Source organism: Phocoena sinus, chromosome 19 (assembly GCF_008692025.1).
Source record: "Phocoena sinus isolate mPhoSin1 chromosome 19, mPhoSin1.pri, whole genome shotgun sequence".
NCBI lineage: Eukaryota > Metazoa > Chordata > Mammalia > Artiodactyla > Phocoenidae > Phocoena > Phocoena sinus.
In genome coordinates, this window is record NC_045781.1 from 39,870,913 (window position 1) to 39,883,604 (window position 12,692).

Genomic DNA, 12,692 nt, shown 5'->3' on the forward strand with positions numbered 1-12,692 from the left:
ACATGTCCCTGAGACCCCCTCATTAGAGACACATTACCCCGCAGCAGCAGGACGTCTGGAGGTGAGATCAGAGGAAGAACTCCTGCCCTGAGGCCCAAGCTAGAGTCTTAGGATGGGTATTGGTGGATGTGAGTGGGGTGGGGGGTCTCTGAGGTCCCAAGACTGTTTCTTCCTTTGTGAGCAAGGGCCAGACTGACCTCTGGGCCTCTTGCTTCAAGAGCCCTAATCTCTGGAGCTGGAAAAAGTTTAAAAATATCCTCATGTTTACATTCTTTCCAAGCCCGCCTCCCAATCCTCAGTGCTGGGTCCCTTTGATCTGGCCCTGTGCCTCTGGAAGGAGCCTGGGAGAGGGAGACCATGAGCTCCCCAACGGGGGTAGCCTTCAGACCAGTCTGAACCCCATGAGAACCCTCAGCGTCACCCAGAGAGAGCCTTGGAGCTGGCAAGGAGCCAAGGCTGGAGGCAGATGTCTTTCCAGGGCCGTGTGAGAGCTGGAGTTGGGGCCCCTCTCCACACTCCGCCCCGCAAAAGCCTGGGCCCATGGGGCCCATGGGGAGTTTGTGAGAGTCTGTGGCTATACGCATCTGAGGTAAGTCCTCCCCACACTCCATGGACCAGGGAAAGCCATGTTGATTGAGCTCCTGCTGTGTGCCCGGCACTATGCTACACATTTTGGGGGGATTATCTCGCGTAGTCCTCTCAACAGCTCCATCTGAGCCAGCCCATTTTATCAACAAGTAAACCGAGGCTCAGAGAGGTAACGAGACTCACCTGGGAACACACAGCAGGGATGAGGCAGAGCATGAATCACGTGTTCTTCTGCCCACACTGAGCCACCAGTTATCCCCCACTTGGCCCTCGCAGGGTCCAGGCCCCGCTGCCTGCAGAGTAAGGCCCGCTCACTAGCGCAAATCTGCACAAGCCCACAAACAAGCACCAGCTTCTTGTTTCTCTCCCTCTGAGACCCGGGAGAAGCCACGCCCCTCTATGACCCTCACTTTACTCTATAGAAGGGGCTGAGGATTGCAGGAGAGGCTTATGTCCACAAATGCTCAGGAAAACTGGGGATTGTGGACCCTGTTGTCAGCCCCACAAGCAGAAAGTATTTTGAGGTCTGGAGGCTTAAGAAAGGAGCCCTCAAATTGGGGCAGATGCCTTAATATGCCCTGGTATCCTGTCATCCATCCTTTCCTTGGCTGGGGTTCCACCTACCTGCTTACCAACCCATACATCCATCCATTTACCCCCACCACCACCACCTATCCATCCATCTACCCATCTACCCATCCATCATCCACCAACCCACCCATCCATCCATGCATCTACTCACCCACCTATCAGCCTATCTATCTATCCAGAACAAGGACCCAGAAAGCAGGGATTCCAGGGTTCCAGCTCAGGTGCTGCATCCCACTGGCTGGATGAACTTGGGAAGGTCTCCCCACCTCTTTGTGATTTACTTTTCCAACTTGATTAGAAGTTGCTGGCCTCAGTGCTCTCTAAGGCTCTTCTGGGGGATCTCATGGGGGCAGAGCCCAGCTGAAGGCTGTGGACACTGCTGGAGAGGTAAGATAAACCTTGACCAGACAGTCTCACCTTGTGCCCTGCTTCTAAGACTCCCAGCAGCAGCCCTTAATCTCCCTGACCTTCAAGATCCTTCACTGGAAAATGGGGCCGATAAGCCTGCCCTCGTAGGTTGACGGAAAGATTAGATGAGACCTGCTTTCGAAGAACTTTGCACCCTGAAGACTTCTGAGTGGGTACAGGCCAAGCAGAGGATCCTAGGAGAGGGACGGGAAGCTCTGCTTGGACCACAGTAGTCAGCAGAGCCTCCCGTGGAGGATGGGGGTGTGGGTGGGGAGAGGGGACCTGGGCCCAGAGTGGCTGGGATCAGCCTCAGAGTCTCTCCCTGGGCTGGGGATCCAGGCTGAGTTTCCCACGCTCCCCCAGGCCAGCCAGGATGCCTGCCCCATCTCTCTTGGCTGGGCTTGGCCTCCATCCCACAGAATCTGCCAGGAGTGAAGAGATTATCTCCTAAAAATAGGGCCTGGGCCCCAATGAGGTTGTTTTTCTCCCTTCCCCGTGATTTACCATCATCAGCTCAGGGTGCCTGGGACAACAAGTCCCACCCCGGCTCCCCAGAGACCGTTGGGATGAAGGCATGGGGGATCAGCATGTGTCTGGGGTCAGTCAAAGGTCAGGGATTAGAAGTCAGTCTGGAGATGTGGTCAGGGCTTAGCACCAGGGCCGTGGCTTAATCTTCGGCCAGGGGAAGGGGTTCACCTGAGGCAGGGGCAGGGTGAGCCACAAGGGTTCCTATTCCACCCCAGTGGTGTCCATCTGAATAATTCCCCCTTCTCTTTTTGCAGACTGGACACGAGTATGCTCACACATGAGTACAGGACATGGACTCACAAGGTGCACCCCCCCAGAGCAAAGATGATATCCAGGCAAACACAGAAATAACACTCTCAGGGACACCCTCCTCAACCGTCACCTGGACAGTTAACCCATGCAGGGCCTGCAGCCAGTGTTCTCCGAATGCCCACAGAAATGACCCACCTTGCTCTAGCCTCAGGATCTCACCAAGAGCCCATATGATGCCCCTGTGTCTTTCCCCGCTGGGGACCCCAGGCTCATCCCTCAAGCCCCCACACCCTTTCTGTGCAGCTGGAGATGGGGAAGGGATGAAAGGGCAGGTGGACATGGATAATGCACACACGCACATGGACACCTGGACATGGGCCCACAGTCCTCTAGGACCCACGCCCAGTTCTCCGAGGCTTTATTATTGGACAAACATGAGCCATATGAAGTGCTCCCATGGGCAGCCCGTTTAGTCCGTGTGCAGGCTCTGCAGATACGTCTGGTGATGTTGCCTCCACCCTAGGGCAGGTGAAGGGGCTTCTGCCCTGTCCTGGCCCTCGTGGATCTGGAGTGCTGGGCCATCTCCCAGTGGATTCAGATGGAGCCAGAGGCCAAGTTCCCAGCAGGGGCTGCCTGGACCATTTAAACCGCCGCCTTCAGGGGCACACTGTCTACTGGCTGGTCTAGGTCCTTCTTCCTCGCCAGGGTCAAGTGGGTGAAGACGAGGATGAGGAAGATGCCTGAGGGGCCGGAGAGGGATGGATCAGCCCTCTGAAAGGGCCATAGAACTTGTCTATCACTAGGGACTCCTTGCTGTTGGTATTGATTTAATAAGGCAGCAAAGTTCCCTAGACAGCATCCCCAAGGCTGGGCTGGGTATGACTCTGTGGTTCCGGTGCCTGAAGGAGCCTGACTGCTTGGCCTGCTCAGCCCTCACCAGGGCCAGAACACCCCAGCCTCCAAGACCCCTTTCTCTGGGGAACAGTTTGGGTGGGGATCATCTGGGAGCCAGTGAGTTGTTCCCACGGACCTCTGAGAGAAAGGCACACTGTAGTAATGTGCTAGAACCAGCAAAGAAAACCAGCCAGGAACAAAATTTAAGGGGCTAAAAAACAAAGGGGATAGAGAGGGAGGCTTGGACTGAGTTAGGCTGGAAAGAGCTGGGCTCTGCCACACCCTGGCTGTGTAACCTCAGACAAATCACTTAACCTCTCTGAGCATCAGTGACCTCATCTGGAAAATGGGGAAATGCCAGCGCCACAGGGTTGTAGGGGGGATTTGACGCAATAATCCTATGCTTGGCATAAGGCCTGATACACAGTTAATGCATAGCAGTAACAGTAAATGCTGTTATCAATGAGGATGATCTTGACTATGATAACAGGAGGCAACAGCATCATGACTAGAAGAGTTGGGGGGCTCCTTCTCCATCCCTGTGGGGACACCATGGGACGGGGGGCACTGTTTATCCAGAGGCTGTGGCTCCAGCCACCATTGCCCTCCCCCACACAGGAACCCAACCTCCATTACCTATTGCTATCAGGGTGCCCACGAGGATGCCCACCGCTGACAGCTTCGTGGGCATGCCCTTCATGCGGCCCACCTTGCGCATGCACTGCCCCTCCACATTGCAGCGACACACGATCACTGGGGAGAGGCAGGGGAGGAAGGTAAGGGCAGTGGAGGCGGGCTCCCCAGCTCCTCAGAGCCCTCAGCCCAGCCCAGCTGGTCAGTATGTGGGTTTTGGTGCATACGCTGTGTTCATGTGTGTGGCAGGGGGATGCAAGCTCCTCTGTGCACGTGCGTGTGTGCACTGCAGTCTGTGCGCCCAGCCACACATATGCAGGTGTACTCAGGCATATGCTGTCCTTATGAGCCCGTAGATGTGTTGCCCAGCTCCTCCCCCTGCATCTCAGGGGTTCCCTCAGGAACCACAGGCCCCTGACCTTGGCTGCACCCCAGCCCGGCCTCACCTCGGACCTGGATCTGCCACACCCGGTCATGGTGGCTGACAACTATGGGGACTACGTGTTCGCGTGGCTCCACCCAATGCAGGCCCAGGGTGAGGTAGGCATGGGACCCTGTTGGGACCATAAGCAGCGATCAGAGTCACTAGCCCGCTCCCCGAGGCCCAGCCCCATGGCATCTCACTTCCAAGCGCCATCCACTCCCCACCTTGGCCACAGCCTCCCTGCTTCCCCCACTACACACCATTGAGAGCCCGGAGGCGCCAATCCCGCTGCGCCGTGGGGTTGGGACCAAGGGCAAAGCTGTAGGGACCGTGTCCGCCGGCCAGGTCAGGGTCCCCTCTGGGTCCACCGACAACCACGCCACGGTCCTGGCGGGGTGTGCAGAGGTGTCTGGAGGGCTCAGGAGCCAGAGTCGGGGTTGGGGCAGAAGGGGCCTTCAGGAAGTGGACCACGAGGGTCGCAGAGGTGCTCAGCGTTGGCTCATCTGCAGAGGAGGTCGTGCTGAGCTGGCCTGGGCCCTTCTGGGGGTGGGGTGCATTCAGAGTCCCTGGCCTGGTCCCCTTCCCCACAGCCCATCAGTCTCACCCTGTGAGTCCCCTTCCACGCCCCCTCCCTCCCCTTGACCCCCTCCTCTCCATCCCCTCTCTCTTCCTCACAATGCACTTTACCCCTTCACTATCTAAACAGCTGCCAGGCCTTTCTGTGCCCTTCTGGACGCCAAGCTCGTTCTCACTGTCCCCCCACCCCACCCTGGCCCCTGGTGCCAGGGCCCAACAATGTGGAAATGCCCTGACTATAGATGAGCTCACCCCTGTCACAGGACAGCCCAGCTCAGAGCTGAAACCTGCCTTCCTGACGGACCCACCCTTGGGCCAGCTCTTCAGCCTGTCAAAATGGCATTCAGAGTCCTCCCCACCTGACCTCAGCGTCCCATCTAGGCTCACTTCCTGGCACGCCTGCCCCAGGAGAGCCCCTGGCCCTCCCTCCCCACGCCCCAGTCCCACCCCCTCTGCTCCCAGCCTGTGTCTGAAACTGACACCCTGAGAGGCCCTCCAGGGCTGAGGTTGGGGGGTGGCAGGTGTGTCTGGAGGGAAGGGTGGTCTGAGAGGGGAGGCAGAGGCCAGGCCTTCTCAGAGAAGTATACTGGCCGCAGCCCCTTGCCCATGCCTCCTGCCTGGAGCAGAGCGGGTGCCAGCAAGGGCGCTGGGGAGGAAGCTTCGCCCTGCCTGTCTGTCTTAGGTTTTCTCACCTTCCCAGAGGCCCCCACCACAGCCTGGCCATACCTGCATCCTGGGCCTCCACGAGCACTGTGTACATGGCCCCAGGCTGTGCACCCTGCAGGGCCCGGGCTATGTGCACCTCCCCGGAGACCTCCTCTATGCAGAGCCAGCCCTCTGAGTCATTGACCAGGGAGAACCTGAGGGTCAAAGAAGATGGGGCAGGGAGGCAGGGACCACATATGATGTCTTGCCCAGAGACCTTCTGGGTCATGTGATCTGCCCAAGTTCCACATGCCCTTTGTGACTTGAGGGCAGCAGCAGTGCCCGTGATCTCGCTCCAGCTTAAGGGACTTGTTGGGGGGCAGGGCTTAAACCACAGATACTGTGGCTGAGGGAGGGGACTCTCAGAGCCTGGGGGGCCTGACTCATTTCCACTATTCCCAGGTCAGCCCACAAAGGGGCCAGATAGAGCGAGAGCCTGGGAACAGCACCCGGTGCTGCAGTCTGGGTGGGCGGCTGGAAGAGGGCCTGGTCCAGGACAGTATGGGGAAGCAACATCTGAGCCCTCACGGGGTCCAAACACCCCTCTCCATCCAGCCCTGATCCCCACCAGGAGCCACAACCGTCACATTAACCATGGTTTGAGGAACATTGCAGGCTGTAGATAATGTGAGCTCCCTCTGAGGCCCTGGGATCATCCGAGGAAGCAGGGGTGGTCCAGCCCAGCTAAGGGGCTGGTCTTCTGGCTCACCTGAGGGGATTGCTCATGGGGTCTGAGGGCCGGATGGTCAGCAGGAGGGAGCCAGCAGGGGTGCTGACTGGGACACTGGCCTCGTAGCTCTCCTGGTCCAACTGAGGGGGTGGCACCACCCTTTCCACCAGCACAGTCACGGTGACTGTGGCTCCAGGGCCTGGGTCTGGCCCCACCGGCTCTGCCACGCTCCGCACCACCACCACCAACTTGTGACTTGGAGCTGCCTCATAGCTGAGGTTCTGGAACCAGTGGGGCCCGGGTCACTGTGTGGGCCACGGCGTGGCACCCTGTGCATGAATGTGTGTATGCGTGCGCCACTCCCCCATCCCTAGCCCCTTACCTTGAGGAGTCGCAGCTGGACACGACCAGAGCCTGGCTCCCAATCCAGGCCGAAGGTTCCCTCCACATCCCCTGCCTCAATGGCAAAGTCCATGAGGCGGAAGGCAGGCTCAAGGTCGGCGTCAGTGGCCATGAGTGTGGTCACCAGAGTCCCAGGCTCTGTGTCCTCGGGGAGGCTTAGGGGCTCAATCTGGAGAGATGGGGAGGGGCTGTGAGCCCCCCCGTTAGCACCTTCCCAAGGTGTCCTCCCCGCTCCTGCTTACCTGGGAAGTGGTGAACTCAGGGGCATGGTCATTGATATCCGTGATTGTGACTGCAATCTCACAGGTGCTGCTGAGGCCTGAGGCAGGGGAGGGCATGTTGGGGAGGCCAGGGTGGGAACAGAGGGGTCAGGGATCCCTGGTCACCTTCAGGGCACTTACCGCCCTCTGCTCCTCCCAGGTCAATGACCAGCACCTGAAGCAAGATGTCCCGGCCAGCTTGGAGGGGGGCATCCCCCAGTGTCACACTGCCCGAGGTGGAGTCCAGCTCGAGAGCCCTCCCCATTGCCCCCTCCTCAGGCTCAGGGCTCAGCAGCCGATACACAATGTGGGAGTTGGGGGAACCGGGGGCATCTGCGTCCTCTACCGAAAGCTTAGCCACCTTGGTGCCTGCGAAGACATCACCCACATGGATGGGACCACAGCCAGGCCTCGAGGCCTTTCCTCACCCACTCTTCTTGTGTGTGTGTGCGTGTGTGTGTATGTGTTGGGGGTGAGACATTGATATAGGGGCCTGGGGCTTGTCTCATCCCAGAGGAGAGCAAGATGGGATAGCTCACAGGGACTTCACCCCTCCCCCACCCCCTGACAAGGCTCATAGCCCACCTGGGGGGCTGAGCTCAGGAATGCTGATTGCGGGGCCTCGTGGGGGGCAGACAGGCATGTTGTCATTCTCATCCATCACCACCACAGGCAGCTCCAGAGGTTCGGCCGCGTAGTCCTCGCCACGGGTATTCTGAGCCCGCACCCGGAGCAGGTACTATAGCGGGCAGTGGAGGGCTTCAGATGAAGACCAGGGGCAGCTCCAGCCTGGCCTGGGTCTGGGTTCCCTTCTGGTGGCCAGCTCCAGCTCTTCTGCCTCAGTGCCCGTGGGGGATGTGACACCCCCGGAAGCCCACTGGACGGGGACCAAGCACCCCTCAGCCTGTCCTCCTGGCTTCCCCCTCACCTCACCTCAGCCTGGGCTTCTCGGTCCAGCTCCCTGGTCACGTAGAGTTTCCCCTCCTTGTCCACATCAAAGGGTCCAAGGGGCTGGCTTTCCAGGTGATAATGTACATCCCCCCCACTCCAATGTACCTGGGAGGGGGACACAGAATGAGGGCCCCCAGGACAAGGGGCAGGAATAGCCCATGTCAGCCCTTATATTCCAACTGTTCCTGGGTAGGGAGCCTGGGCCCCAACTGTTTTGTGACCCCAGGCAAGTTGCTGCCCTGTCTGGGGTCCAGGTAGGGTCCTTTTCTTTCAGGGCACTTGTGACAGCTCCACGGTGGCCTTGCCCTGGTCCAAGCCTGGATCTTGCCCAAAGTGCCTGGATGACCAGGCTGTTTTGTTCTCTGCCCTCTCAGGCTGGGCCTGACCCCAGGGCATTCCTCGAGGAGCCTGAGACATTCCTGGCCCGGGTGACAATCCCCATGGCAGCAAGGAGGTGGCAGCTGTTCTGCTGAGGAAGCCTGGGGTCAGCTCAGGAGGTCAGAGCACAGAGCCACGCCCGCCAGAGGATAGCAGGTGAGGAGCAAAGGGCCTGGTCCCAGGGCCTGATACGCTCACTCCATCTTGAGAACTGATGGGGACAGTGGAGGGAGGAGCATAGGTAGGGGAGGAACAGGGGGTCAAGTTGAGCCCCAGACCCACCCCCCCAAATCTCCACGAGACTCAGGCCCAGCTACACCATCCATGGGGTTATTTCAGCTGCTAACACCCACTTACTCACCTGGGCAATGTGGTGTGGGTACGGAACTTGGAGATTCTCTGCCAGGTGGACAGGATCTAGGGGCACCCAGGTGTTTTCTACTACGGAGACATCGACGGTGGCTGTGGCCTGGTGGCCCGAGGCCTGGTCACCCATGTCCTTGACCTGTACCAACAGTTGGTATGGCCCCTCCAGAGCCTGATCTAGGCTGGTGCTCCCTAGAAGGGGCAGGGTGGTCAGCTGAACAGGGGGCCAGTGCATCCTGGTACCAAACACAAAGCCAAGCATATGTCAGGTGTTCAGGATACTCTCTTGGCCAATGGATGAGAGGGACCCTTAGCACCATTGTGAGCATCTGACCAGGACTTGACGGTTTGCAAAATCACTTCCACATCTGTCCACACAATGAATGGTTGATAGACTGGGTAGGTGGATGACCAGGATGGGGGGTGGTAAACGGGTGGATAGGTAGATGAGTGAATGACCGGTTGGATAAATGGACAGTTGACTAGGTGGATGGATGGGGGTTTGAGAGGGTAGAAAGATGGGGATTTGGGCATGTGGATGGACGGTTGGTTAGATGGACTGTATGTACGTTTGCGTGGTAGATGGATGAATGGGTGGCTGGCTGAGTGGGTGTGTGACTGGCTTTTCTTTCCTTCCCCGACCTGTGCCTCTGGTCTGAACTCCCAGGTCCAGGTCTCTCCTGCCATCACTCCCAAGGTCTCCCAGCAGTGTCCTGGGCCATAACCCCTCAGGTCTCTCATATCCTTGTCTCTTAGGCCCAAGTCTGCAGAATGTAGGGTTGAGGCACTTCCATCCACACCATTCCTTAACTCTCCATGCATCGTCCTGCCTCCCCCCATGTTTTTGCCTTGCTGCTCTCTCCAGCTGGAATACTTTTCCCGCCTGCTTTATCTCTCAAGCTCCAACCCATCCTGCAGCTCACATGCAACCTTCCCCAGCTCTTCCCAACCCTCCCGCCTCTTCACACCCAGCTCAGGCTCACCCTCGGGGCTGAGAGCCAGAGCCCCCAGCTGAGGCTCCAGCTGGAACATATCTGCGGAAGGCTGGGATGGGGCCTGGTTCAGGATGTGGAATCGAAGATCCGAGTTGGCTGTGCCTGGTGCATCCCCATCTGAAGCCTCAAGGAAGAAGAAGGGGACACCTGGTATGTGTGGAGAGGGTTCACCATTAGGGGTGAAGGGGTGGGGAGAGTCTCCCAAGCTTCCTTTATCTCTCCCTGGGTCTTCCTTCTGTATTCATCATCATATCAGGATCCTGAAGGTGAGCCATGGCTCTTCACCCCACTTCATAGATGAGCAAACTGAGGCCAAGAGTAGATGGAACTCACCTGTGGACCCTCAGTGCGGTAGGGAGGGTGCAGGATGGGACAGAAATGGGAGGGGGCGACTTGGACCCTGACTGCCTTGTCCCTATGCCAATTCTATGGCCATCTCTTTACTCTCTGTTCTCCCATCAGTGGCCACCTGACCTTGCTGTGAGCTGGCTGCTTTGGGCACTCACCAGGCCTGGTGCCCTGGCTCAGCTGAACTTTGTAGATGGCCTGGGAGAAATGGGGCACCTGGTCATTCTCATCCTTCACGCGCACAAGTACATGTTGCGGGCCCCACAAGACGCGTCCATCCTCCGTCTCCAGGGTGACCTGGCAGGGAAGGGTAGTCAGTGCCCCACCTTGCCTTGCTGGCTTTCTCCTACCCCTGGCCCAGTCACACCTGTAGCTGGTACTCTGCCTGTTCCTCCCGGTCCAGGGCCCTGGTCACCAGCAGGAAGCCAGACTGTGGATCCACAGCAAAGGGGCCGTCAGCTGCCACGCCTGAGTCTCCTGACAGAACAATCTGGCCCTCAGTCTCCTTACGGGGCAGTGGTAGCTGGCGAGGAGAGAACAGAGGTAAAGAGAGTGGGGGCCGGGCCTGGAGGATGCCCGCTCCATCTTATGGCCCCATTTTATATGTGGGGAGACTGAGGCTTAGAGAGCGTTGGCACTTGCCTGAGGTCACAAAGCCAGTAAGGAACAGGGCGGAAATTCAAAGCCAGGGCTCCTTCCTCTGTGCCTGATGCTCTCTATACTCTGTGACCTACTTTCTAAAGCTTGAAACCCCCCCTCCGTCACTTCATCCTTAAACTTAAAGCTCTACTTTCTTCTGGGATTAAAATCTTATTAGTCATTCACGCTATACCACATACTGTCTCGAAAGCAGGGTTGAAAGAAAGCCAGAGCAAGAAAGAGAAAGGAGTGCTGGAGGTAGGGGAAGCAGGACTTGGGGGGAGGGCAGCCCACGCATATCTCAGGCTCACCTTGGTCAAGTACAAAGGGAAATTTCCACCGTAGTTTTCCGGGACGTCCACATACACCTCTGCAGGCTGGGCCCCAGGAAAAGCCTGTGGGAGGATTCTCACCACGTCAGCAAGCTGTACCTTCCTGCCGTGGGGGCCGGGACCTGACAGGGAAGGGGAATTCTGCCCCTTCCCTGGGCCTGGCCATACCTTAGCCCATCCACCCCCTGGCCTTTGACCTCCTGACCCCACAACAGGCCTGTAGCCAGCCCTCATCACCATCCCCCAAACACTACCATCCATAGTCAGTGCAACTGGTCCAGGTAGAGTAGCGGGCGAGGGTACCAACCAAAGCTAGGATCTGAGGGTGAGGAGCAGGGCCCAGCTCACCTGGGGGATGAAGAGGCAAAGCAGACACAGCCAGGCAGGAACCATGGTCAGGATGGGCCTGAGGGACATGGCAGTAAGGATCCAGCCCAGATCGGTGGGCAAGATGGTTCCTCTCTCTAGGAAGTCTTCCTCCCCTCATCCCCCCTCAGCCCCGGGGCCATGGCTTCCCCAGGCCCCATGGGGTACAACGGTCCCTCCTTTTTCAGCTGGACCAGCAACTCTCAGAGCTGCCCCTCCCCCTCCCACCCACTTGGACACTGCCCCCACCCTTGTCCCCTGCTTGAGCCCACTGCATACACATAGCCAGAGGGCCCTCAGGACAGACTGGCCTCCTCTTCCTCCCCTTTTAAGGGCCTGCCACTCCCCATTGCCTGCAGGGTAGTGTCCAGCTCCTTGGCCAGGCCCATCAAGACCCCCAGGCCCAGCTGCCCTGCATTTCTTCATTCTTGTGCCCACAAGGGTCTCCATGGGAGTTTCACCTCCAGACCTTTGTCTCCTTCCCCCCATGGCCTCCCCAGCTCGTAGATCCCAAAGTGGTCATTTCCCAGAAGCACCCCAAGTCACAAAAGTTTGAAACTCGAAAGACCCTGACGACTCTGAGGGCCACTTCCTGTGGTCGCCTCACGTTGCCGGCAAGGCCTGAAGGGCAGAGCCTGACCAAGGTCACGGAAGACTTGACCACAGGAGAACTCCTCCTGGAACAGAGGACTCAGGGTTCAGGGTCTACAGGACTGTTCTACCGCCCACTGCCATCCTTCAGCCATGGGGGAGTCCCCGCGGGGCAGGAGCCCTGCCTTCGTCTCAGCATTTTCCAGCACTTAGCGCGGAGCTGGGCGCACAGAGCACAGACAGCCCCGCCAACCAGTCCCGGGAACTCTTCCCTGGACGACAGGGCAGTGTTTCTCCTTCCCCCACCACCAACACCATCCTCAGCCCTGCCCACCCTCCACTCCCAGACCCTCACCCGCCGGTGCCTGAGGTTGGCTTCCTTGGTCCAGCCTCCAGGTGAGAGAACTCTTTCTACGGGGAGTGCTGGCCAGGCCGGACCGGGTGGAACAGGGCAGGGCGGACACTTGAGCAGGTAGGCGGGCCAGCCATGCTCGCTCAGGAGTGGAAAACACCACTGGGCCCACAGCAGCAGGCCTGGCCCTGCCCAGCCCCCCAAGTTATTCATTGACTTTGGAAAGCTGGGGGCTGCTCAGCATCCATGACCGCCGGCCCCAGGGGGTGGGGAGATCATCGACCTGGTGCTTGTCCCACCCCTACACGGCCCAGTGGATACTTCTCAGCCCTCTGGGTTTGGACCTATTGTTTCCGTGGCTCCAGACTCGCTCCCCCTTCTCCCCGCTGCGTACCAGCATGTGCAGCTGTGCCTTGGCCCACTCTGTTCCTTTTGTCTGGAAT

The 12,692-nt window shown here is 58.7% G+C and overlaps 1 protein-coding gene across 1 annotated transcript; it reads right to left on the reverse strand.

Annotated features, from left to right (window-relative positions):
• Positions 1-2,710: 2,710 nt before the first annotated feature.
• CDH16 (cadherin 16) lies at positions 2,711-12,376 on the reverse strand. The gene is made up of 18 exons (XM_032614773.1): positions 12,253-12,376; positions 11,289-11,346; positions 10,920-11,003; positions 10,337-10,492; positions 10,128-10,266; positions 9,610-9,768; positions 8,622-8,818; positions 7,865-7,987; positions 7,517-7,670; positions 7,073-7,300; positions 6,914-6,990; positions 6,652-6,840; positions 6,309-6,550; positions 5,621-5,754; positions 4,579-4,821; positions 4,341-4,448; positions 3,898-4,014; positions 2,711-3,107 (listed from the first exon to the last, which is right to left on the reverse strand). The coding sequence occupies exons 2-18, from the start codon at positions 11,331-11,333 to the stop codon at positions 3,010-3,012; spliced, it is 2,493 nt and encodes an 830-aa protein (XP_032470664.1). The 5' UTR covers positions 11,334-11,346; positions 12,253-12,376; the 3' UTR covers positions 2,711-3,009.
• Between the last annotated feature and the right edge of the window lie 316 nt (positions 12,377-12,692).